This window comes from Fukomys damarensis, unplaced genomic scaffold (genome assembly GCF_012274545.1).
Source record: "Fukomys damarensis isolate Sample0158 unplaced genomic scaffold, DMR_v1.0_HiC HiC_scaffold_21, whole genome shotgun sequence".
NCBI lineage: Eukaryota > Metazoa > Chordata > Mammalia > Rodentia > Bathyergidae > Fukomys > Fukomys damarensis.
Window position 1 is genome coordinate 16,282,482 of NW_022900933.1, and position 26,376 is coordinate 16,308,857.

Sequence of the window (26,376 nt, forward strand, 5' to 3'; positions counted from 1 at the left end):
AAAAAAAAAAAAAAAAAACAGGCTCCTGGTTTCTTCTACCCCTAAAGCTCAGAGCACCTCAAATCTGACACTGAGCTGGGTATGGTGGTGCATACATGTAATCCCAGCACTCTCTGAGGCAGGAGGATTGCTGAGAGTTCAAGGTCAGCCTGAGACTACATAATGAATTCAAGAAAAGCCTGAACTACATAAGAAGATAGGGAGACCTTGTCTCAAAAAATAAAGAGGATCACAATCCAATCCAAGCCCAGCCTGGGGAATTTAGTGAGGTCCTTGTCTTAAAAAAAAAAAAAAAGGACTGGGGTTACAGCTCATTGCAAGGCCTGGATTCATTCCTCAGTACTGGAAAAAAGAAATCTGGTGATGCCTATCTCCTTTGTGGCAGGCTCAGCCATCTGCATTCAGGCTTCTCTGACCTCTTTTTTCCCTCATGGCCACCTTCCTCTTCATATACGGGCTTTTATACATTTTCTGTCTGTATTCTCTCTAGCCCATCTTGCTAACTCCTCATTCTTCAAGTTTCATCTCTGACATTACTGTAAAAGACAAGCGACTCCACCCCAGCTCCCCAGGGCCCTCATAAGCCTCCATATTTGCATTCCTTACAAAACATGATTGCTCATTGACTTTTCTGTATTTCCAGCTGCACATTACACTGCAGTTTTCCTGACATTTTCACCGTGTTTTGCACAGAATAAGTCCCCATGAGTGTTTGCTGAGATGGCTGGGTGCTTGTTCACTCCAGGCACAAGAGCCACACCTATTCTGCTCCGGTCCCAGAATCCCTTCAACCTCCTCAGGTGTCTCTGATAACAGCGGAGGTGGCCCAGCGGCAGGGTGGGGTCCAGCATTTGGTCCCAGATCAAAGCACCGTGAGCCTTGCGTGGCTGACCACTCACCTGACTGCAGACTCCCTCTTCCTGGCAGCATCTGTGATGTGCACAGGGAGGGTGTTGGTAGAGAGCGAAGCAAGGCCGCTCAGAGAACAACTCCTGGGCAGGGGCGCAGCTGGTGGCTGTAGGGAACCCTAGGAGAAAGGAAGGCTGGTATTGGTATGACAGCATGTGGTACTGGGTTCGGTCTTAATGAGGATTCAGTTTCAGTGAAAGACTGAAAATGAGAATCTTCCATTTTTTTTCCCTGGGAATAAGAGATGGATAGTGAGACTTCAAGTTTAGTAACCAGGCCAAGACTTGGATATATTCTAAAGGTTTTTTGTTTTTTTTTTTCCTTTTGGTACCAGTGATTAAACTCAGGACCGTGTGCTTGCGAGGCAGGTAGCAGCACCACTGAGCTAAATCCTGGCCCAATCCTAAAATTGTCAATCAAATGAGAAGTGTTCCTTGAAACTGGTCCAGGGATAAAAGCAACTGATCCCAATTCTCAGCCTCCCAAACCTGTTTGGATTTACTTATGTAAAACCCCTCTAGAGAGAGGAACAAAAAAGTTTTCCTATGTGGATGCATTTGTAACTGAGTTGGTATTTTGTTGTTGTTTTGTTTAATTATGATAGAAGATGTCATGAAAAGTGCTTTCTGGAGACCTGGGTCCACCTGTACTTCAGGCCTTGGGTCCTGACCTCCTGCACCTGCCCAGGCTCTCACCCGCCTCCCTTCAGCGGCTGAAGTGTCACAGGACCGTGGACTGTGGCGCAGGTTGGCGGTCCTCAGAGAGAAAGGCTTGTTGTGGGTCACCTCTCGGGTTTCCCTTCTCTTGGCAGCTCTGCTCTGGAAAGCCTTGTAGAGGCCGTCGTAGTCAGGGATGACAGGATTCACCCGAGGCTGGAACCCGAAATTGGTCTGCAAGAAGCCAAGCTTCTTCTCCCAAGTTCGGGCGGCTGTGCGGGGCTGCGAGTCAGGCCGGCTACTCGAGAGGACAGGGGAGGAGGCCGAGTGGAGCATGTCCAGGGCCCGCATCTGGATACGAATCTTCCTGAAGAGCTCAGCTTCTGTGGAGAGTCAGGGTGGTGATGGGTGAGGAGGGCCCAAGCTCCACACCAAAAGCTCTGGAGAACTTCCCCTCTTTTAAGTACTAGCGATAGTGCGCTGAAGCCAGCTGTTAATGTTTGGGACTTTGGTGAGTCTGTTGACCCCATGTGGAAAGTTTGCAATTAACAAACAGGAGTGAAAATGGCAAACATTACAAACCAGTTGGCTGTTTTTTTCTTTTCTGGGATGCCCATGAATACTCAGTGACCAGGACACCATGGCTATGCCAATCAGGTTGCGGATGCAGCTCCTGGCAACACCTAGGGAGCACTTTCTAAATTCCTTCTCCAGGGCAGGGCAGAAAGAAGCTGGCCAGCCACCTGCGTTGCTCCCTGGCTCCCTGGTCTCTGAAAAGGGCCCCATCAGCCACCCATTCCTTCTACTCCAATCATTCCTGACACCTCCTCCTTTCCTCTCATCAGGCATAGCTTCTCCATTTCCTCCTCTTGAACTTTTCTCTATTTTTACTGTCCTTGCTACTAGCACCATAATTTTTCAGTTGTGATTTTTGAAATGACCTCCTACCATGTTTCCCCCAAAATAAGACCTAGCTGGAAGATAATCAGCCTCCCCGCCTTCATAATTCTCTTGCTCAGTGGTTGCTCTATAAGGCAGGTGAGGCAAGGATAGGCTGATTGGGGCTGGCATTGTTTCTCTCTAGTTTTCAAGGCTGATTATTTTCCAGCTAGGTCTTATTTTGGAAGAAAGAGGATAGATCAACATCCATCCAGTCTTTCCACCCTCCAATTATCCATGCAACAATCAGAGGGACTTTTGGGAACTGTGTATCTGGTCATGAGCCACCCTACTTAAAGTGGCTCTCCAGTGCCCTTGGGACCAAGTCCAAACTCCTTAAGTGGCCCATGAGGCTCCCTCAAAACGGGCCCATGTGTCCCCTTTCTCCCTCTTCTCTAACCCTCTCAGCTTCTTACCTCCATGCCACATCTCTGCCTGCCCCCTTCTTCCTCTGTCTTCACCAACACCCTCCCAGGGTCGACTTTCTTGGGATCCTTCCTGGGCTGCTCCCCCTTTCACTACAACCTGAGTTAGTCCCTCTTTTATGCTCATAGGATCCTCATGCTTCCCCTGTCAACCCTTGCGCACAACTTATCCCATCGGTAGTGATTTGTCTCTTATCAGCCCTGCTCCTTGCCTACAAACTCCATGTCTGTTTGCTCACCACAGAATAGTGCTCTAAGAGTTGCACGAAAGACCGAAGAATAAATAAAGCCTGAGCTGTACTTTGTTTTTTCTGAAGATCTAGAGGTGGAACCCCAAGCTCCACACTTGCCAGGTGAGTGCTTTACCACTGAGCTACATTCCCATCCCCCCAGAGGACAATACTTTTTGAAACATGTTGATAATCATCCCGAGTAACTTCAGTGACCTGTAACTACCTCACCAAGATGAGGGTGGCACTGGGAGCTTCCTAGGGGCAGCCGGTTAGAAGTGACACTAGCCTCAGTGGTCCTTGGGTGCTCCTGTACTAGTGTGGCACAGAGGCCTTCATGTGGGTCCACTGAGAGCTCACAGGAAGCGCCATGGGGATCACCATAAGCCTCACAGGCTCTCTAACCTCCCTCATGGCTGCACCGAGCATGTGGCCTCCAGTGGGTCCACTTGAAGAGCTTGTCTCCAGGCCAGGCTCACTGAATCCCAACAGTGCCTCTCGGTGTCCCCAAGCACGTGGTGACAGTGTGACAAGGATGTCTTTACCTTCAAGTTTGTCCCCAAGGGCTGGCTCCAGAACAGACTTTGGGATCCTTCGGGTGGCTTTCTTGTTGGAGACCTTGGTCTTATCTGTGTCAGCCGAGTCTCTCTGTCGAGCAGCTTCCTTTCGCTGCTCTTCCTTCTCCAGGAAGCTGAAGGGCTTCAGGGATGAGAGGAGCAGTTCCTTCCTCTTCTGGATCCCTGCCTGCCTCCGGGCCTCACTGCGCTCCATGATCTCCTGGTAGAGGGGCAGGTAGACGTGTGCTGGCACGGGCTGTGCCCGGAACTGCTGGTGGCACTCGGCCTCCTCCTGCCCCTGCCTCTGGGCCTTCTGCCTTTCCAGCTCAAAGGAGGCAGGCGAGGCCAACCACTGGGCTTTCTTCTGGGCCTCACGCAATGTCATGCGGAATGGTCGAGGGACGGTGACTGAGGATGCCCAGGAGCTGATGCTTCTGTGCTGGGAAGGAGGGGCAGAGCCCGAGACAAGCTGTGTCTGGGCCTTGGGAGTGTCACAGGGAAGGCTGCTCAGGGAACTGCAGCGCCTCCTGGAACCACACCTGAGGGAGAAACCAGATCTGTGTAAGGAGGACAAGGTAGTCAGGAGGGCCTGGCTGTTCCCTCATCCTCTTCCCCAGGCTGCCCTGGCTGGCAGGTCACAGCTCATCTCTTGGCCTGATCTCAGCCCCACAGGCCTCCTTCCTCCCATGGGCAACTCTGCTGCCCAGTAGGAGCTCTTTTCAGAAGTGATTCATAAACTTCCAGTCTGTACTCTGTATTTGTGTTTTATTTTTCTCACTATGTTGTTTAGGCCAGCTTTGAACTGACTATGTAGACCAGGCTGGCTTCAACCTCTCAGTGATCCTACTGCCTCAGCAGTCCTGGGATTATACCCAACTGCACTCAATGTCTGTATATGAGAAACTGCAATGGGGCAGAACAAATTAAAACCTTGCTTCAAACATTCAAGTTTTGGATTTCTTCAGATGTAAAATGGCAAAAATGACATCCATTTACAAGGGTATTGGGAGGAGAAAGTAAGTATTAAATGAGATAAAGCACACATGCATGTACAGACAACTGAGGCCAACGTACCTTGTCATTCTTGGGGGGAAAGTGTTGAGAAAAGGTATCCCTTTAATTAATTCGAATGCTTCACTGAACTGAGAGCTGCCCAGAGAGATTTAGCCTTACTGAGTGGGAAATGGGACACATACTTGGTCCCCAAAATTGATCTAACCTGGAGCCTCGGGAGGCAGCAGGAGTGGGCGCAGGAAGGGAGTGAGGCCCAAGAGACAGCGTGACTTGCCTGGAGTGGCAGGGTGAGGCAGCTGTTGACACAAGCCCTTACCTCTGAGACGAAGGGCGCCATACTTGTGGCCTCCCCCTGCCCTTGTCCTGGAAGAAACTCTCCAGGTCCTCATCTTCAGAGACGTTCTCATCACTGTTTGGGTCAGAGGAAAAGAGGGACTCCAGCAGTCCCCATCCGCCTTTCTGCTTTAGAATATGTAGGGTCTCACAAAAGCTCTCAGTTGAGTCAGAAGTAGAATCTGCCTCCTCTTCTGGGCTGAGGAACTCATGGAGTTTGCCAGCCCTGGGCAACACCAACCCATCCCCAGAAAGTTCATCTTCTGCCTCAGTGTCTGAGGAAGATTTAGGAGGGAATATCTAAAATGGAATAGAAATAAAAAACTCATGGGTTAAACTATACTTTCAAACATCTTCAAAGCACAACTGTTAGCTGGGCATGGTGATGCACACCTGTAATCCCAGCACTTGGAAGACTGAGGCAGGTGGATCACCTTGAGTTTGAGGCCAGCCTGGGCTATAGAGTGAGTTCAAGGTCAGCTGAACTATGTAATGAGACCCTGTCTCCAAAAACAAAACAAAAGCCATAAAATAAGATGTGTTCCTCACTGTAAAGAAATTTCACTGTGTGATATATAGGTGTGTTTGGTTGAAGGGCAGGAAAGTGCAATGAAGAGCAAAAGCTGGTCCCTGTACCATGTGGTGCAGTTAACATTTACAGAGTACTAATCACCATACATCGTGCCCACAACATTGTTTAAACTGCATCTTGTCTTACCCGAGATTTACATACTTGCTACCCATTTTCCTTCTCTTGTTTCTCCTCCCATATCCCTGATTTCCTCTATTCTAACTATGATTAACAGGAGAGGTGACATGGCCTGGCTGAAAGAACACCATGACAGAATGCGTGACACCCAGCCAGCTTTTACGTGCTTCATTCAGGGGTCAGGTACAGCTCAGTGGTAGAGCACTCGTCTCCTATACTCGAGGGCTGGGTTTGATTTCCAGCACTGTAAAACAGTAGCAAAACTCTATTCATTTATTCATACAGAAAACACTTGTAGGATACCATCTGAGAACAACACAAACATAGTCTCTAGTCTCATGAATCTTGCACTCCAGTGAGAGAAGACAAAAACATAAAATAAAATAAACAGTGTGAGGTTATAGAGTAATGCAGTTCTACAGAAATCTTTCCTGTTGACAAAGCCCATGAGGGTCACCAGGAATGTACCTATCATTAGGGTTAGGTTGATTTCTCTTAGTACATCAGGAAAACTACAAGAACTTGGTATCAGTGAGCTATTTTCCCTGACCCTTTTTAATATTTTATTTTGGGCAGGGTATGATGGTGCATACCTGTAATCCTAGGACTTGGGAGGTTGACACAGGAGGATTGTGAGTTCAAGGCTGGCTCTGACCCCCGTATTGGGGACTGAACTCAGAACCTTGCGCTTGATAGACAGGCTGGACGGCACTGAGCTGCATCCCCAGCCCTATTTTAAAATTTTAATACAGGGTCTTACCAAGTTGCTCAGGTTGGCTTCAGATTTATGATTCTCCTGCCTCAGCCTCCCAAGAGGCATTCGTCACTGCCCTGACTGACTTTGAGGAGGATTAGTGGGGGAGAGATAAAATCTGGATGGGTGCTGTCATGAAGTAGGGACAGTTAGTAAGTGGATGAGGGAGCAGTTTTTATTGAAGAGGTGAGAGGAACAAAGCCATGTCAGGTAACTGGTAAGTAAGCATAATCATTTAGAAGAAGGGCTGTTAGAAATTTCACAGCTACATCAAGGTCCCAAAGAAATACTATTTTCTGTCCCAGTTAGACAGATGCTCCTTGATTTACAGTAATACATCCATTTTAAACTGAAAATATCAGAAGTCAAATATGCATTTAACATACCTAACCCACCAAACGTCCTTGCCGACAGAGGATTAACTGTTCCTCCTTGTGAGCATGTGGCTGACTGGGATCTACAACTTGTTTTCACTGCTCAGCATGGAGAGAAAATACGATTGCTAGCCAGGGAAAAGATGAAAATTTAAAACTGAAGTACAGTTTTTACTGAATGTATATCACTTTCTCATTGACCACCAGTGGAAAGCTGAAAAATCATGAGTTGAACCACTGTAAACTGGGGTGTTTGTATTTTCTAAGTCCTAATTTTAATTTATTTATTATTATTATTATTTTTTTACTACGTAGGAATTTTGGATTAACACCTGATTGATGAGAAGGAGTCAGCCTTGCTAGGATCTGGGTAAGAGGGTTCTGGGTTCGAGGCTTATGCAAAGGCCATGGGGCAGGTCTTAGGCAGGAACAGACTTGAGTCTCGTGGAGGTAAAAGAGGGCTGTTGTGGCTGAAGAACACTGGCATGAAAGAGACATCCTTAGGGAGGCAGGCATGGGCCCGTGATGGGACTGCAGAGGGTGAGAAGGGCCAGGTGAGGGCAGGCTGTTACAGCCCTCCACGTCACACGTAGTGATGATTTTACTGGGTTCGCGCAGGTCCAGTAGTTATACTGGAAAGATACTAGATTCAGAGTCAAAGGTTTGTGTGAGGGCCAGGGATTTAGCTCAGTGGTTCTGCTGCCTGCCTAGCAAACTAAAGGTCCCAAGTTCAATCCCTGGTACCCTGCCCCCCGCAGAAAAGGTTTGTGTGTGCTTCAGCCTTGCTCTGTTACTGAAGAATGTGTCTGTCATCGGGACAAAGTTCTAATTTCTTTTTTTTTTCTTCTCCCCTCTCCTCTCCCTCCCACCCTCTTTTAGCAGGGGCCATGTTTATTTGAGAAAGTAACATCGAAGAGTGAGGGAGAAACTGGCTCTGCAGAGTGAGTATGGGCCAAGTAAAAATAGAAAAGGAAAAAAGGAAAAAAAAAGGACATCCTGGAGAAAGCAGGGCAGGCTACCTTGACGAAAGTCACCACAGCCTTTCTTTGCGGGGGGCAGGGTCTTGCCATGTAGTCCAGGATGGCCCCAAACTCACAGCAATCCTCCTGCCTCAGCCTCCTGAGTGCTGGGATTATAGGTGTGAGCCACCATGCCTGGCTCTTACGTCTTAAAGTTTTATTAAGATATAATTTCCATAGCATACAATTCACTAAAGTGTATAATTAAGTGTTTTTTAGTCAAAGTTGTGCAATTATCACAAAATTTATAACATTTTCATTGTCCCTCAGACTCCATACCCGTTAGTAGTCATTTCCTATCTCTCCTAACCTCACACACCGTACCCCCAACCCCGTCAGCACTAAACCCCACAAAATTACTTTCTGTCTATGGATTTTGAGGCAAGTTTCTTAATCTCTTTCTGCCTCAGTTTTCTCTTCTACAAAATGGGAACTGTAGGGCCGGGATTTAGCTCAGTGGTTTCGCCGCCTGCCTTGCAAGCGCAAGGTCCAGAGTTTGATCCCAGGTACCAAAAAATAAAGTGGGGGGGGGCTGTATTGGATATAGAGTAGTTAGGAGGATTGGCAAAAATCAGTGCATTGCTATGGCCTCAAGAAGTAGTTTAAATCTCAGAAAGACAAGACTCAGTATCCCAGCTCCTAAACGCAGTCCCAATTTTAATCCCATGCCCCTCCCTGACACGCCCCCGCCCTCTGTCTCTAGGGCAACGCAAAACAGTTTCCTCTCTTGGGGATTTGTTTCCGGGGCACAGTCCTGCTGTCTCCTTTCTTTCTCACCTGACGGCTGCACTCTGCGCTGCCCGGGGCTCCCGCAGGCCTCCCCACAGTCATCTTCGCAGCCAGGCAGAAGGAGCAGCTGCAGTGACAGCGGCCCTGACCGCGCCAGACACGCCCCTTTTTAGCTTTGGTCTCTGATTGGATTTCAGGGCATCCTTCCATCCATCCCGCCCTAGGAGGCAAGAATCGTTTTCTTATTGGTCTAGTTCCTTCGCGCGTTTTAGTTCCGGTTTTGGGGACCTGGTTTAGGCGTCGCGCGATTGGAAGACTCTGCTCCGGAAGCACTATCCAATGCGCGACTGGCGGGTGGCCCAGTACTACGGCGCAGGTCACCGTCATGGCGACCCGGCTAACTGTGAGTCGCTGCGGTCCTCTGTCTGCAGCTGCCCGCAGAATCCCGCTGGTGTCCTGCCGGAGGTGGTTCGGCGCCTCGGCAGACACCATGTACGATGTGGTGGTATCAGGAGGAGGCATGGTGGGCGCTGCCATGGCCTGTGCCTTGGGTAAGCGCTTCTCCAGGCCGACAGTGGCAAGGAACGAGGCAATGGGGATCGTCAGAGCCGTGGCGCTGTTTGTCCAAAGACTGAGCGGCCCGGATGTAGTGGTCCATTTCCTGTCCTAGAGGAGCCTCAGGGTCCTCGGACTTGCGTTTGCTGCTTCAAAATCGGTAGGGTTAGTGTCGAGCCGGGCCTGAAAGAGTCCAGCAAGCGTGGAAGAGAAACACCTTTTCAGTTCTGTGTTTGGAAGGCATCAGGTGTTCTCGCTGGGCTACACAGTCTTTTCAAAACAGCTTTATCGAGATATAATTCACATACTATACATTTCACCTATTTAAAGTGGACAATTTAATGTTTTTCAAGATATTCGCAGAGTTGTGCAGCCATCTCCACAATTAAAGTTTTAGTACATTTTCCTTATTCTAAAAGGAAACTTGAAACCCTTCAGCAGTCGCTCCCCATTGTTTATCAATTGACAGACATTTGAGTGGTTTCCACTTTTAGCCTATTATGAGCCTCGTATCAGATCACTACTGTGAACATTTTGGGTACATGTTCTTGTTATCTTGAGGCCTATCTTCCTACCAGTGGAATTGCTGGGCCATATGGTAATTCTGTTTAACGTTTTGAAGAATTGCCAAAGTTTCCCACCATTCTGTGTTTTCACCGATGTATGAGGGTACCAATTTCTCCAGATCATGGAAAGCATTTTTTTTTTTTTTAATAGGCATCCGTTAGGTGCTAAGTGGTTTTGGTTTGTAGTCTAATGACTAATGATGTTGAACATTCTTATGCTTATTGGCCATGGGTGTGTCTTCTTTGGTGAAATACCTATTTAGACCACCAGCTCCCTTGATTTTGTAATTCTAGGCATGGAATGCAGGACTTCTGTGCATATTCTACTACAGAACTACACCCCAGCCTGACCCTTGGTTTTGATTTGGGCTACTTTCTAGCATTGAATTGTAAGAGTTCTTTTATATATTCTAGGCACAAGTCCCTTATCAAATATATTCGTTTTTTTTATAGAAAATATTCCTTTTTTCCCTTGATAGTGTTCCTTGATACACAAACTTTTATTACTACTTTTCCTTTCTTTCGTACTAGGAGTGGAACCCAACGCTGTCACACTGAGCTGCAGTCTCAGCCTTTTGTACTAGGAGTGGAACCCAAAGCTGTCACACTGAGCTGCATTCTCAGCCTTTTAAATTTTGAGATAGGGTTTTGTTTAGTTGCCAAGTTGCCCAGACTGGCCACAAACTTTCATTTCTCCTGCCTCAGCCTCCCAGAATGCTGGTTTACAGGTGTGCACTACCATGCCTGGATGAAGCACAAACATTTAAAAAAATTAGGGGAGCATACTAAGGATTGAGCTCAGGGCTTCTTGCATGCTAGGAAAGCACTCCACCACTGAGCAACATCCCCAACCCTAAAATACTTGTTTCTCCAGTCCTGGGGATAGAATCTAGAACCTACCACATGCTAGGCAAGCACCCTAGCACTGAGCTGTACACCATCAGCCCCATTTTAATTTTTTTGTTTGTTTGTTCTTTGAACTATGTAGCCCAGGCTGGCCTTGAACTCGTGGTGATCCCCCTGCCTCAGCCTCCTGAGTTCTAGGATCCAGGCATGGGCCAACATGCCTGGCAACCCCATTTTTTTATGGCAGTCCCATTTTAAACTTTGATGAAATTTATCTTTTATCACTTATGTATTTGTTATTATAACTAAGATTTACCCAAAGATTTACTCCCTTGGCTTTTTGTAAAAGTTATATAGTTTAAGCTCTTACAAGTCTATGGTCTACCTAATTTACATAAATTTTGTGTATTCTGTGAGGTAAGGACTCTGCCTTTCCTTTTTTTTTTTTTTTTGATACCAGGGATCGAATTCAGATCCTTGCACTTGCAAGGCAGGCACTGGAACCACTGGGCTAAATCCCCAGCCCATTTACATTTTAATATAAGCTGCTCCACAGCCTGGGAATCTAGGGGGAGAAAGAGAAGGGAGGGACAGAAGGGGAAGTAAAGAAGAATAGATGCTATACGTACAGGTTCCGAAACTCCACGATGAACATGTTGGTTATGTACTGTTAATATACACTAGTAAAAATTAAATAAAAACCCTCATTAAAAACTAAATGTTGGGCTGGGGATTTAGCTCGGTGGTGCTGCTGCCTGCCTTGCAGACACTGGGTTCCGAGTTCGATCCCTGGTACCAAAAATAAACAACCACAAAAACCTAAATGTTAAAATGTAAAGGTGGGGCTGAGGATGCAGCTCAGTGGTAGGTGGAATGCTTGCTTAGCATGTGCAAAACCCTGAATTTGAATTCCAGCAAAAAAAAGGCGGAAACTCCAAATGATTTGGAAATCTTTCATGAAATTTATCCAGGGGACAAACCTCTGCTTTTTCCTGTGCAGCACTGGGACTGAAGTGTGTGATGGGCTGCACCCCAGTCCTCACACTGGTCTTATCCCTGTGTCCATGGGCAGGCATGGTTTTTGGACAAACAGCTGCTTGGGTTGTCAGCCTTGATCATCAAAGCACAGAGCCTAATGAATGCTCTTTGTCAATAGTTTGTATGCTGAGTAAGCTTAGTTTTTAGTTCAACGTCTTTTTATTTTAGACAGTTGCTTTAAAACTAAAAAATTTCTAGTAGGCCTTTAAACCAGTATTTCCCTGAAAGTCTGCTGTGTCTTCTTTGGTTCCTTAGGCTCACACTAGTTTATGTTGAGGTTTGAAACATCTTTATTTCCCTCTCACATTATTTGAGTTCAGGAATGGTCCTGTAGAGTTTGCCTAGTGTTTTTAAAAACATTCTTAAAAGGCTTCTCTTCTCTTTTCCCTCCCTCCCTTCCTTCCTAACATGGGATCTCATTGTGTTGTCCAGGCTAGCATCAAATTCTTAGGTACAGAGATCTGTCTGCCTCAGCCTCTTGAGTAGTTGGGACTACAGGCACCTTAAGTAACTTTTCTGAAATGTTACATGGAATAGAATAAATTTCCGGGTCTAGGGATCAAACTCAGGACCTTGTGCTTTCGAGGTAGGTGTGGCACCTCTGAGCTAAATTCCACCTGTGTATATTTTATAATGTGTTCAGAAACCTTTTTTTTGTTGGTTTTCCCTGCCTGTCACACCTAAAAGCCTTACTGTATCTACTTTATAGATCTGCAACATTTGTGGATGGAAATAATAACCATGAGCAAAGAAATTTTATTTTGAGACAAGGTCATGCTAAATTCCCGAGTTGGCCTTGAACTTGTGATTCTCCTGCCTCAGGCCCCTAAGGAACTAAGATTAAATTCTTCTTTTTTTTTGTTGTTTGAACACTGTATTTGCTATTTGTTATTTATTCCTAAATCACGTGGTGCATGGTGCGTAGCGCATAGCAGTTTGTTAGGAAGCCTTATAGTGGTGAGTGAGGCATGTCCTGGGATGAAGTGGTGCAACATGTTATTGCTTAGGGTTCTGCGTGAGTAGTATTTACATTATGTGCCCAATGAGAAATTTGTATTCTAAGGCCTAAGAAGTTAATCATATTTTTTCAGTTTTTTAAAATTTATTTTAAGCTGGGCGTGGTGGCACACGCCTGTAATCCCAGCACTCCTGAGGCTGAGGCAGGAGGATTGCAGTGAGTTTGAGACCAGCCTGGGCTACATAGTGAGTTCCAGGTCAGTCTGAACTACATAGTGAGATCCTGTTTCAAAAAAACTAAAAAATAAATAAAAATAAATTTTATTATTAGTTTGGTACCAGGGATCAAACTTAGGACCTCACGCTTGCCAGGCAGGTGTTGTGCTGCTGAGCTAAATCCCCAGCTATTTATTTTTTTGAGACAGGTTCTCACTATGTAGTTCAGACTGACCTTTAATTCACTATGCAGCCCAGGTTGGTTTGGAGTGCAGCAATCCTCCTGCCTCAGCCTCTTGAATGCTGGGGTTACAGGTGTCCGCCACTACATCTGGCTTTTTAAAATTTATTTTTGAATTGAAACAAAATTGTACATATTAAAGGTATACCATGTAATGTTTTAATGCATGTAAAGAGTGTATATTTAAATCAGGTTAAACATATTTATCTCTTTGAACATTTATTGTTTCTTCATGTTGAAAACTTTCAAAGCTTTTCCAGTTTTTTTAAATGTCCAGCACATTATTATTGTGCAATTACATTCTTGATTTTTCTATGACTGCATAAAATCTCTCTCTCTCTTTTTTTTTTAGGACATGATATTCACTTTCATGAAAAGAAAATCCTGTTGCTAGAAGCAGGTCCAAAGAAAGTACTGGAGAAATTGCCAGAAACTTACAGCAACAGAGTCAGCTCCATTTCTCCCAGCTCTGCAACCCTGCTCAGCAGTGAGTATGGATCCTGCCAAGGCCCAGCATCCTTTTTCCTGGGCTTTGTGGAGCTAATGTTAATGAATCAGCTCCTGCTCTGGGGAAGCACCTTCAAGATGTGTGGGCGCGTCCTGTATACCTTGTTATGTGGAACTGAGTCTGTGAACTAATTATGAACATTTGCTCTCCATTCCCAGAGCTGGCACTCAGGTGGGTGAGGGAGCCCACATGTTACATACTTTTAGGGTGTAGATGAATGTGTTCACGCAGAGCCACTTACTTAGCAGGTTATCTTTGGGTCTCTGCCCGATGTTCCTCCTGTCCTTTGTGACACCAGCCTGCCTATTAAATTCTTCCACCACTTTCTAGCCTCATACTGCTTCATTTTTTTTGTAACACCTACTACTTGACATCGCATATTTGTCTTTTGATATTCAATCTCTAACTAGAAGGCCAGCTGCGGAAGTCAGGTTCTTAAGATAATGAAAAGGTCAATGTGGGTTTGGTTTGCTTTTTGTTTCCCTTCTTAGAACATGATTTGACTTTTGGGGCCTTTTTCCTATTCTGCACAATAGTAGGGGACTAGGGCATAGAATAGCTTAGCTCCTAGCACCAAATAGGATGAAACAGAGAAAGTTTTTTCTGTCATAGGAGAGCACAGAAAACCACCTCTTACTCCAGGCTGGAGAGTCAGAAGCGGGGCGAAGTGACTATGAGCTGTTTCCCGTCTACAGTCCCTTTCTTTTGTAGGTTTTGGTGCCTGGGATCACATCTGCAACATGAGATACAGAGCCTTCCGGCGGATGCAGGTGCCTCGTTTACCTTGTACACTCTGGCGAGATGTGTTGTTCTGTCTTGTGTTAAGATACTGGAATCTGCGTTCTCTAGGTTTTCTGTGAATGTGGGAGGAATCAAAATTCACTTGCAGTCTCATGAAGTGGGGGCACAGACTTTGAGAACCTTCTCACTTCACTCTGACAGTTGGTGACCTTATACTTCTGTCACTTGGGAAAGCAGTTCTTGGTTTCTGATTAGAGTCATATTTCCTTTTACTTGGCTTTAATGCAACTTTCCCTTTGTGTTTCCAGGTGTGGGACGGCTGCTCAGAGGCCTTGATAATGTTCGATAAGGATAATTTAGATGACATGGGCTACATAGTGGAGAATGATGTCATCATGCATGCACTCACTAAGCAGCTGGAGGCTGTGTCTGGTGCGTCACCATCGCTTTCCTCTTCTGTTTACTCCCCGGGAAGTGAAGTCCTTAGGACTTCCTGAAAGAGAAGATTGCTTTTACAGATGCTGAGTGTCTGCTATAAAGAAATCCTCTGACAGTTATCTCCGGGTTTTTTTTTGTTTTGTTTTGTTTTGTTTTTTTCTTTTTTAACAGCTAGGTAGCTTGCTGTCTTCTTCCCTTCCCTCCCCCTTTTTTACCCTTTCCTGTCTCCTTCATTTTCCCTCCCCTCCCCTCCCCTTCCTTTCTTTACTCTTTTTCTCTCTTTTGTATTCTCTTTTCTTCCTCTTCTCATTCCCTCTCCCTTTCTTTCTTCTGGGGATTGAACTCAGGGCCTTAACATTTAGCTACATCCACAGCCTGCCACCCTCTCCCATTTTTTGAGACAGGGTCTTGCTAAGTTGCCCAGGCTGAGCTTGAACATGTGATTCTGCTTTAGCCTCCCAGAGTGCCAACATGCCTGTCTCTTTTTAATAGCGTTATTCATGTCCAATTTACATATCATAAAACTGACCCATTTAAGTGTATAATTCAGTGACTTTTAGTGTATTTATGCAGATGTGCAACCATTACCCCAATATCATTTTAGAACATTTCCTTCACCTGAAAAACCTCATACCCCTTTATAGTCATTCCTCAGTCCCACTCAGAGTCTGCAGCCACTTCTAGTTGTTTTTAGAGACAGGGTTTTACTATATAGTTCAGGCTGGTCTTGAATTTGAGATCTCAACTTCCTGAGTGCTGGGATTACAGTCATGTGCCATCAGGCCTGGCTTGTCTTTCTAGATTTGCCAATGTTGGACAATTCATACCAAAGGAATTATATAATTTGTATTAATTCAAGTCACACATCCCACACTGAGCATATTTTTGAGATTTCTCTACATTGTAGCATGTATCGGTACGTCATCCTTCTTTATTGCTGAACAGTGTTCCATTGTATGAATATACCAAATTTTAAGAAACATTTGGATTGTTTCTACTTTTTTTAGCAATTGCAAATAGTGCTGAGAATATTTCATATACAAGTTTTTGTGTGCACATATGTTTCCATTTCTCCTGGGTAGATACTTGTACTTGGAGGTAGTGTTGCTAGGTCATACAGTTCTAGGTCTAGTCTTCTCAGGAGCTGGCAAACTGCTTTCTAGAGGCTGTACCATTTTTCTTTGCCACCAATTTAAGACATCCAGTTTCTCTATATCTTTGCCAATAACTATTCTTTTATTATTATAAGTAAGTGTGTGCGTGTGTGTGTTGCTGGGAATTGAACCCAGGACCTTGTACATGCTAGGCAAGCACTCTACCACTAAGCTACACCCCAGCCTCCCTATACCTCCCATCCCCGCTTTAAAGTTTTTGTTTGTTCTTTTGTTTTTTGAGACAGGGTCTCACTATGTAGTTGAGACTGACCTGGAACTTACTGTGTAGCTCAGGCTGGTCTTGAACTCACAGTGATCCTCCTGCCTCAGCCTCCCGAGTGCTGGATCACAGGCATGTGCCACCAGGCCTGGCTCCCCTTTTAAAGTTTTGAGATAGGTCTTGTTGGTTGACCAGGCTGGCCTGGAATAATGCAGTCCCCTTGTCTCTGCTTCTCCATTAGCTTGGATTATTGGCATGAGCCACCATGTGCAGCTAAATAATGTTCACCTCTGTAGTTTACTTTTCTTGTGATTGGAGAACATTTTGTTTTGATTTGTTTTTGTAGTGTCAGGGATCTAGTCCAGGGCTTTGTGCATGCTAGGCAAGCCTTCTACCACTGAGCCAGACCCCACCCCTTTGAGAAATTACAGCCATCTTGGTGAGAGTGAAGTGGCATCTTGTTTTGATTGTATTTCCCTAATGGATAATGATGCTGTTAGGTGTCTTCATGTGCTTATTGGCCACATGTGTATCTTTGGAGAAATGTCTGTTCAGAGTCTTGCTCTGTGTGTGTGGCATGTACATGTGTGTGCATGTTGGGATCTAACCCAAAGCCTCCTGATGTTAGGCAAGTACCTCCACCACTGAGCCAAGATTCTCAGCCCTTCTTTTGCACATTTTAAAATTGGGTTGTCTTTTTGTTTGTTTGTTTGTTTGTTAAGACAGGGTCTCACTTGGTAGTGGAGACTGACCTGGAACTCACTATGTAGCCCAAGCTGGTCTCGAACTCACAGTGATCCTCCTGCCTCAGCCTCCCAAGTGCTGGGATTACAAGCGTGTGCCACCATACCTGGCATGGGTTGTCTTTTTTTGTTTTGTTTTTTGGCAGTAGTAGGGGTTGAACCCACAGCTTTCACTGAGCTACATCCCCGGCCCTTTTATTTTTTTATTTTGAGAAAGGATCTTGCTAAATTATTTACTTGTCCAGGCCAGGGTTGAACGTAGGACCCACCTGCATTAGCATCCCAAAGTGCTGGGATGATAAATATGTGCCACCATACCAAGCTATCTTTTTTATTTTTTGAGTATATGAATGATAGAATTCTAGGAAGACAAAAATTAGAAATAGTTTAAATGCTTTTTCATATGGAGTAGAATTTATGTACAGTAGTGTGCCACAGTCTAGCTTTTAAAAATAATTTAGGGCCAGGGCTACAGCTCAGTGGCAGAATGCTTGCATGGCATATGCAAGGAAGGCCCAGGGCTTAATCCCCAGTGCTGCAAAAATTAAAAAATATAATTGGGCTGAGGCTTTAGCTCAGTGGTTCTTGCCACCTGCCTCACAAGCACAGGGTTCAGAGTTCAATCCCTGGTACAAAAATATATGTGTGTGTGTATAATTAAATAAGTAGTACAAAGCACTTGCCTGGCAAAGCATGAGGTCCTGAGTTTGATCCCTACTACAAAAGAAAAAAAAACTGCTCTAATATTTAGTCACCTGGAAGTTTCTAATACATTGATGAGAGACATTTTGTGTCATGTGACCCCACTTGTGTTTGTGTAGGTGTAGGCAGGCATAGTCAGGCCTAGGACACTGGAGTGCTATACCAACACTAGAATGACTAAGAGCAATTTTATTTCTCTTTTCACTGTTCTTTGTTCTAAAGACATTTAGAGTGAGCTTATTATTTAATCTCCCCACCTCATTTTTTTTTTTTTTTTTTTTTTTTGAGACAAGTTCTCAGTTCAGGTTGGCCTTGAACTCACTATGTAACCCAGGCTGGCCTCAAACTCATGGCTATCCTCCTGCCTCAGCCTCCCAAGTAAACACCTTACTGAATGACAAAGGCTATAGATAGTTACTGTATACAACCTGATGTTTTGGAGGGCATAATTTTTTAAAAGGGAGACTTTTAATTGATATATAAAAATTATAAATATGAGGGTGTTGTGATATTTTAATACATGCATACATTATATAATGTTCAAATCTGAGTAAGCATATCTTTCTTTTCCAGCATTTATCTTTTTTTTTTTTTTTCCTAAGATCACTCATTCTCTTGCTGGGCATGGTGGCACAGGCCTGGAATTCCAGCACTAAGGGAAGCTGAGGTAGGAGGATCACAAGTTGGAGGCAGCTTAACTTACCAAGACCCTGTCTCAAAATAAAAAATAGAAAAAAGGTGGGCTGTATCTAAATGAGAAGGTTCTGGGTTCAGTCTCCATTACTATTTTTAAAAATCTTGGGCCAGGGATTTAGCTCAGTGGTTCCGCTGCCTGCCTCGCAAGCACAAGGACCTAGGTTTGATCCCTGGTACCCAAAATAAAAATAAAAATAAAAACTAAACTAAACTGAAATAAATCTTTTCAGGCTGGGGTGCATCTCAGTGGCAGAGCATATGCCTAGTAGGCACAAGAGCCCTAGGTTCTATCCCCAGTACCACAAAAACAAAGATTTTAAAACCCTCTTTTCAAGCTTTTTGGAAATATACAGTACACTGTTAGCATCTGCAGTCAGCCTTCTCTGCTGTGTACTTCAGAACTTATTTCTCCCATCTTATTATCTTACTACCCATGATCATATAGAGCATATTACTTTTTAATTAGAAAAATGAAACAGTTACCAGTGGGGAGAATATTGCAGTACCGAATGTGTGGGGCCGGTGGTGTGTCCACGCTGTCTGCTCTGTAAGTGTGTGTGGGTGCATGTAAGTGTAGAGTGAAACTAGAATGCTCCAGGCTGAGGATCCACCTGAGAGTTTGAGTTTTTTGCTGTGACACTGAGTCCTGTCCGTGGCTTCTGCTATTCATCAGCTCTCAGAAAGTATCACTGATTGAGTTGCTTTACTTAACTTCCTTTTTAGATCTTCTTTCCTTGTGTGGCAGTGAATGACAAGAAATTGCTGTTCTGGCACTTCACCTTAGGTTTGGTTTTGGCTTTTCCCTTGGCCTCGTGGCCTTCCTTTTTAATCTTTTGTTTTCTTTCTCTTTTGGTCTCTCCAGATCGAGTGACGGTTTTGTACAGGAGCAAAGCTGTTGGCTATTCCTGGCCTGGCCCATTTTCCATGGCAGACTCCAGCCCTTGGGTCCATATTACCCTAGGTGATGGCAGCACCCTCCAGACCACACTGTTGGTAGTTGATTCTTATTTTGCCAGGGGTCTTGCATGTGTACACCCTGTCCTCTACTCTAGGGACTCTGTAAGCCAGTCTAAGCTGTATTGACTTCAGGCAAGGCTTTTGGTTATAAATGCCCAGTTGTCCTTTGGGCCAGCTGAGATTGAGGGGGTCTTAAGTCCTGTGCAGGAAGCAATTTCATGGCCATCTTAGGTCACAAAATGATAGGATAGCTGGGCCTCACAGGCACAGAACCAGTGTCAGTAATTGAAGCTGTTCTTTTCCTCAGGATCCCATTGTTATTCATCTCCTGGAAGCTCTCATTTTTTTCTCTTTGCTCATTGCCTTTGCCTTTGTGTGGCAGCCCTTCCCAACCTCACGTCAGGACCATTTGGCTCCATGGCCTGCCTGTACCAAGATGTTCCTCTCTGGTTTAAATCTCAAGAGCATCTAGCTCAGATTTAACATAACTGAGATATATACACTTTTTTTTTTTTTTTTTTTTTTGGTACTGGGGATTGAACTCGACCTTGTACTTGTGAGGCCATTGGCGGAACCACTGAGCTAAAACCCTGACCCTGGCTGGCATTTCTTGAGCCAGATGTCTGCTTTGGCTCCATCAGTGGAGGCAAAAGGTGCATATTGTAGTCCAGGGCTGTGAGACAGGCCTGATGAAAAATTTCAAAACTGTGGGCTGGCAAACAGTTGGAACTAGAGTAATCAGTAGGAGGAAAAGAAAATTCTGGAGCAATTTGATGTACGCAGAGGCTGTAAAACTTAGTAGGCTCTCATCTCCATGCAGATTGGTGCTGATGGTCACAACTCAGGAGTACGGCAGGCTGCTGGGATCCAGAATGTCAGCTGGAACTATGACCAGTCTGCTGTGGTGGCTACTCTGCATTTGTCTGAGGTAAGCTCTGGAGCTGCCACTTGGGACCTTACTCACAGGCTCCAGGTATTCTTCATTAAATCCTTTCTCTTCAATGTTACAGGCCACAGAAAACAATGTAGCCTGGCAGAGATTTCTTCCCTCAGGGCCGATTGCTCTGCTCCCGGTAAGAGGTCATCTGGCTAGTCTGCTCAGAGGTGTCTGTTTTCTCAGCCCTTTTCTGGGTTCAAAGGAACATGTCCAGCCTAACATTGTTTCTCCTTTTTGTCTTCTTTTGTGCTCGAGAGGCCCTAAGTTCAGAGGAATTTTAGCCTTAGTGTTGATATTCTTCTTTTGACACAGCTCTCAGACACCTTGAGTTCCTTGGTTTGGTCCACATCCCATGACCATGCAGCACAGCTGGTCAGGATGGATGAGGAAGAGTTTGTAGACGCTATCAACTCTGCCTTTGTGAGTATCACCTGGTCCTGCTGATGATAGGTTGTAGGGGTAGGTATAGAAAGGTGGTTTTGAGTAAGGAGGACTAACCAAGCCTCTGCTCCTTTGTAACTTGATCAGGATTATGCTGAGGAGGGCACACAGGGACATGGACAACAGAAACACAGTAATGCTCATCTAGGGTTGTGGGCTGCTGTTATGCTGATGGACTCAGGTGACTGGTGGTGGATAGCATTGCTTTTTTTTTTTTGGTACCGGGGATTGAACACATGACCTTGAGCTTGTGAGGCAGGCGCCATGCCACTGAACTAAATCCCCAGCCCATCGTCACTTTTTTGGAAGCTGTATACTTTGATCACTTTGCACAATTCTAGTAGGTTCCAAATACCTACACCTTTGAAACCTGATTCATTGGAAGTGTGTGTGGGGGCACTGAACACATTTTTAGCACAGAGCTTAAGAGTAAACTTTGTAGACAGACATACATGGGTTCAGTATTGATTTTGTTAATCTGAAAAATAGAAATAGTTACCACCAACTCCTCAGGACTGAATAAAGATGTTTGAAATGAGAGAAACAGGTTGAGAATGTAGCAGCTCAGTGGTAGTGTTTTTACCCTGGGTTTAATCTCCATACAACAATACAATAAATATAAAAACTAAAATAAAAAGATAATTTATATAAAATTCTTGGAATATATTTAATACACTGTAGATTATCAACAAATTATTAATTATTCTGGAGTAGACATAGCCTGTAAATAATATGGACACTTGTATTTTTGGAGCTTTTACTTCACATTTACCTAAATTCATCACTAACACTAACTGGTAACATTTATTGTTTACTATGTGCCAGTTATACTTTAGAGTTTTATTGATATTTACTTAATATAGTTAACCTTTGAGGTAGGTAGTAGTATTAGCCTCATTTAGAAAGATTAGGAACTTGCCTGAGGTCCAAGAGTTACGGCAAAGCTGAATTCTGCATTCAACCGGGCCCTTGAAGCTTGTTTTTAACCAAGCCTAAGAACTTCACAACAAAGAATTATATACCACTGCTCTGTAGTAGCAGGAAGGATAAAAGGAAGTGGACATACTGAAGTGGTTTCCAAGGTAAATGATGAATGCTACCGCTGGGTCATTCAGCATGTATCCCTGGCACAAGCCTAACACTTTTGTAGCACATTTATTCAGTAGTAATTACAAGGCCTTCTGTCTAGCAGGCTATAGAGATAGAGAAGGATGAGATAGTCCCTGCCTTCAGGAAGCCTGTAGTCAGGTGTGGAGAAAGACGTGTAAATAATGACCTAAGTAGAGTGACAGAAATATGCACAGGGTGCTGTGGCAGCACAGAGGGGGAAACACAGTGGAGGGCTTGGGGGGCGGTGTTCTGAGGTATCATCCTGGTGGAATGAGAGGGTGGACATTCTAACCAGAAAGTCCTGGATGAGCCACACTGCGGATGTGTTTTTACTGGTGGTGGGGACTGGCAGAACGTGCTCAAGAGGTAGGCAGAAGCCAGCTCAGAGCAGTTTGACCTGTGAGGAGTCCTGGAAAATTCTATTTTGCATTTGTTTAAGAGGTCTGTCACTCATAGTCAACATCAGCTTGAGCGTGTTGGTAGCATTACCCTTAGCCTGTTATAAAAGGGTTTCCTCGTTGAGTTTCCTGCTAGTCGCTGATGATTTTTCCTGGTTTGTTTTGTGGCTGATGCCCAGTGGAGTGATGCTAACCACACCGACTTCATCGGCTCTGCTGGCAGCATACTGCAGTATGCTGTTGCTCTTCTGAAGCCCACTAAAGTCTCAGCTCGCCAGCTACCCCCAAGTGTAGCCAGGGTGGATGCCAAAAGCAGAGTGCTCTTCCCTCTGGGGCTGGGACATGCAGCTGAGTACGTCCGGCCTCGCGTGGCGCTCATTGGGTAAGACAGTAATGGAGCAGGGCCGCTCCCTCCTCACTGCTGCTGGAGGCCACACCCGAATGCTGCTTCATTCACAGGGATGCAGCCCACAGAGTCCACCCACTTGCAGGACAAGGTGTCAACATGGGCTTTGGGGATATCTCCAGCCTGCTTCATCACCTCAGTACTGCAGCCTTCAATGGAAAAGACTTAGGTAAAGATTCAGGCATCCAGAGATCAAGAGTTAAAGATCAGGACTGGGGATTTAGCTCAGTGCTGCCGCTGCCTGCCTTGCAAGCACAAGGTCCTGAGTTCCATCCCCGGTACACCTCCCCCACAAAAAAGTTAAAGATCAGAGCCCCATAATGGCCCTCAGTAGTAGCAAGATGGGGTCAACATGATGTAGATCTGGGTTGCTAGGGAGGGGGAAGATGCCTTTGTTTTGAAGAAAGGATTTAACCTTCCCTTTTTCCTCCAGGCTCCATGAGCCACCTCACAGGTTATGAAACAGACAGACAGCGTCACAACACTGCTCTCCTGGCTGCTACTGACTTGCTGAAAAGGCTGTACTCCACCAGTGCCATTCCTCTTGTGCTGCTCAGGACATGGGGCTTGCAGGTCACTAACGCTGTGTCTCCACTCAAAGTAAGAGGCCACTAGTGGTTTTTCCAAGATTGTTTGCTTCAGTGTAACATTATTTTGTCTCCCATTTCCAGTGGTTCTGAGCAAGAGTACGTGCTGGGCTTGTCAGTGCATATCTAAGCAATAACTTGATATGGAAGGGATGGTACACAGGGCCTTATTAAGATGAAATTTAATGTCTGGGGACTTAGCTCAGTGGCACTGCCTGGCCCTGAGTTCAATCCTTGGTAACAAAAAAAGAAAAAAGTTAAAGTTTAACCTCCTTTTGCTGCTTGGACAGATTCTCTGAAATACTTCATTTAATTTTTTTTTTTTTTTTCTGAAATAAAAGTGCTCTTGGGAAGAATATCTCTGCGAGTGCTTTTGCTTTGATCACTTTGGATATTATAAGTACTTCACTATTTTTACTTTCATTTTGGGGAAAGGTACAAGGAATTGAACCCAGGGTCTTGTGCATGTTTGGCAAACCCTACCAATGAACTGTGTTCCCAGCCCTAAGAGTATCTGCCTCACCTCTCCCAATCTTAGTATGTGAGTGCCATTCTGTTCCCCTTTCCTACAGGAACAAATTATGGCCTTTGCCAGCAAATGAGTGCTCTCTTCTGAAGATTATGTTGATGAAAAAAAAAAGAACATCCTACCTTGTGACCATCACCCATACTTCTGAAATGTAATTTAATAAATTTACTTTACATTGGAATTCTTGTCTTTTTTTTTTTTTATTGGTACTTTTTAAGTATACAGTAGTTACTTTCATCATTGGGATCTTTTACCTTGGAATTCTTATCTTTTTCTCCTATGGAACCTAAATGACTTTGCTGTGAGGAAAAAAATTCCACAGGAAGACTGTTACTGTTCAATTCAAAAGAGCTTTTTATTACTAAAACAAAACTTACTGAGATGTTGCTCAGTTCATTTTCATTAGTTAACAGTCCTTTCTAAAGAGAACGTGCTGGTCGTAAATTTGTTTTTTATAGAGATAAGGATCAGAAATATTAATTAATATGTTTCTATTAGAAATTTGTTTCAAAATTAACATTAGAATGCAGATTAAATACAAAGTACTTTAACCTTTGTTATTGGTGCACTGGACTTTCTGGAAAAAAAAAAATCAAATTTTTTTTGTTTTTTTGTTTTTTTGTTTTTTGTTTTTCGAGACAGGGTCTCACTACGTGGTTGAGACTGACCTGGAACTCACTATGTAACTCACAGCGATCCTCCTGCCTCAGCCTCCCGAGTGCTGGGATTATAGGCGTGAGCCACCACTCCCTGCTAAAAATCAAGTCTTATTAATCCTAGTTATTGCATCTTCAGCAAAGCACAAAATTTCAATTTTATTTATGGTTCCTCTCCAGGACACCAATCTTGTTCAGTAATAAAATAATTTCATTGCACAGATTTGAAGACCTCAGGAATCAGCTCAGAAAGGACACTGATGGGCAGCGGAATCTGTCCTTGCTTGCTGGCAGAGACTGGTGGCTGGCGAGGGGGCAGTGTTGCTGTTGCTGTAAAGAGCTCACCACAGAGATCATCAGGGCTGTTACATTTTCACACTGTAAAGAACATCTTGCCCAAAAGTCTGCTTTGAAGATGAAATAAGAAGAAACAGTCTGCTTTTGAACCAAGCTAAGCTATTCTTGGGAATAACTTTTGAAGGAATGAGAAGTTTGATGCTATAGGGCAGCTTTTGAGGTAAATATGAAAAATGTGTTCAGATACAGAGTGAAAAATAATAATGTCTTGGAATCCAGGAAATATGTGCCCAGCTGAAAAGATAACAGCTTCTGTATAAAGCTGTGTGACTACTGACAGAGACTATAGACATAGGGTGACCACCACAAAAAATGGAAAGGGGGCCCCGGGGATTTAGCCCAATGGTGCCACACCTGCCTCACAAGTGCAGTGCGTGAGGCAAGGTCCTGAATTCAATCCCTGGTACCAAAAAAGAAAGGAAGAAAAAGTTTGTCCAGGAAGAGAATCTAGACTCCAAAAGTATAACGACAAAGACAGATTTTTTTTGTGGGGGGGGTTGAGACAGGGTCTCACTATGTAGTTGAGACTGACCTGGAACTCACTATGTAGCCCTGGCTGGTCTCGAACTCACAGCAATCCTCCTGCCTCAGCCTCCCGAGTGCTGGGATTACAGGCGTGTGCCACCATGCCTGGCAACAAAGACAGAATTTTAAGGCACACTTTGGAAGGATCTCCATGATTCACAGTTCTTCATATAGGGACAACAATAAACACAACATCTACCAGTGCCAGGCTAAATCCTAGGTATTTTACACACCCTCACCCACTAACAGAGATGAAATTAACCAGTAATACTAGAATATGCAGGACCCCTTAGAAGCTCAAAAGGTACATTAACAAATCATTTTTAATATAAATCTCATTCCAAATTGCACTTAAAACTAACAGATGGCTAATCTCCAGATGTTCTGATCAAGATTAACAATACATGCAGAAAACCTCTGAAGTGGGACTGCATCTACCCAAGAGTCCCAAAGGTATCAGGGTGTCCAAAGGAGTCTGGGGAACAATAATGCACTTTACAAACCCAGCCCCTACTTAGGAGCCGCTTCAGAGAGAGCCTGCACTAAGAAATGTCCATTGGAACCTCACTGCTCTGGGCCTGTGAGGCTGCAGGACCTTTTAGTGAACACAACTTACTTCTTCGGGGTTTCTACTGTAGGTAACAATCATGCAGAATAACATTTAGGGTGCTACCACTGGCCTAGAAATCTGCTTTTTTGACAAGATGTTAAGGGGTCCAGAAGTCATGTCAGATGTTAAAAGACAGCGTAAAGAATTTCGGAGTTAAGATTTTGAAAGGTTTTGGAATGGGAGAGAGCATGAGAAGATAAGCTGGATATGGTGGCACATACCTGCAGCTTCAGCACTCAGGAGGCTGAGAGAGGCTCAACTGAGAATTTGAGGCCAGCCTGGACTACATAGTGAGACCCTGTCTCAAAAAAGAAAACAAAAAACCAAAACAAAACAAAAACTCTCATTCCATCACGCGTGAGCATTTTTTGAGGAAGGCAAAAAGTATAAAGATGACTGTAGGGCTGGGTGTGGTGTCACATGCTTGTAATCCAAGCAATTAGGGAGGCTGAGGCAAGGAGGATTACAAATTTGAAGTTAGTAAGACCCTGTCTCAAAAACTAAAAAGGGCTGGGGATACAGCATAGATGAAGTGCCCCTGGGTTCAATACTCAGTACCACCAAACAACAAAAACCCTTCCTAATAAAAATTTT

The 26,376-nt window shown here is 44.5% G+C and overlaps 2 protein-coding genes across 2 annotated transcripts in view; one reads left to right on the plus strand and one right to left on the minus strand.

The window, feature by feature from the left end:
* Fam161b (FAM161 centrosomal protein B) overlaps positions 1-8,873 on the minus strand; it is a 15,743-nt gene extending 6,870 nt beyond the window's left edge. Inside the window, exons 1-5 of the mRNA XM_019204295.2 lie at positions 8,697-8,873; positions 5,047-5,363; positions 3,705-4,255; positions 1,605-1,948; positions 900-1,027 (exon numbers count right to left, since the gene is read on the minus strand). Of these exons, the coding sequence (XP_019059840.2) occupies positions 900-1,027; positions 1,605-1,948; positions 3,705-4,255; positions 5,047-5,363; positions 8,697-8,858 (1,502 nt within the window). The 5' untranslated portion in view covers positions 8,859-8,873. The remainder of the gene's footprint in view (positions 1-899; positions 1,028-1,604; positions 1,949-3,704; positions 4,256-5,046; positions 5,364-8,696) is intronic.
* A 95-nt stretch (positions 8,874-8,968) lies between these two features.
* On the plus strand, positions 8,969-23,745 carry Coq6 (coenzyme Q6, monooxygenase). The gene is made up of 12 exons (XM_033766678.1): positions 8,969-9,199; positions 13,420-13,554; positions 14,287-14,345; positions 14,625-14,748; positions 19,132-19,262; positions 20,047-20,154; positions 20,237-20,299; positions 20,476-20,583; positions 22,292-22,494; positions 22,572-22,687; positions 22,952-23,118; positions 23,678-23,745. The coding sequence occupies exons 1-12, from the start codon at positions 9,034-9,036 to the stop codon at positions 23,705-23,707; spliced, it is 1,410 nt and encodes a 469-aa protein (XP_033622569.1). The 5' UTR covers positions 8,969-9,033; the 3' UTR covers positions 23,708-23,745.
* The last annotated feature ends 2,631 nt before the right edge of the window (positions 23,746-26,376 follow it).

Coding starts and splice junctions, on each gene's coding strand:
- Coq6 (XM_033766678.1), top strand. CDS start 9,034: ATGGCGACCCGGCTAACTGTGAGTCGCTGCGGTCCTCTGTCTGCAGCT. Junction 9,200..13,419: donor TGCCATGGCCTGTGCCTTGG/GTAAGCGCTTCT, acceptor TTTTTTTTTTAG/GACATGATATTCACTTTCAT. Junction 20,155..20,236: donor CTACTCTGCATTTGTCTGAG/GTAAGCTCTGGA, acceptor TCAATGTTACAG/GCCACAGAAAACAATGTAGC.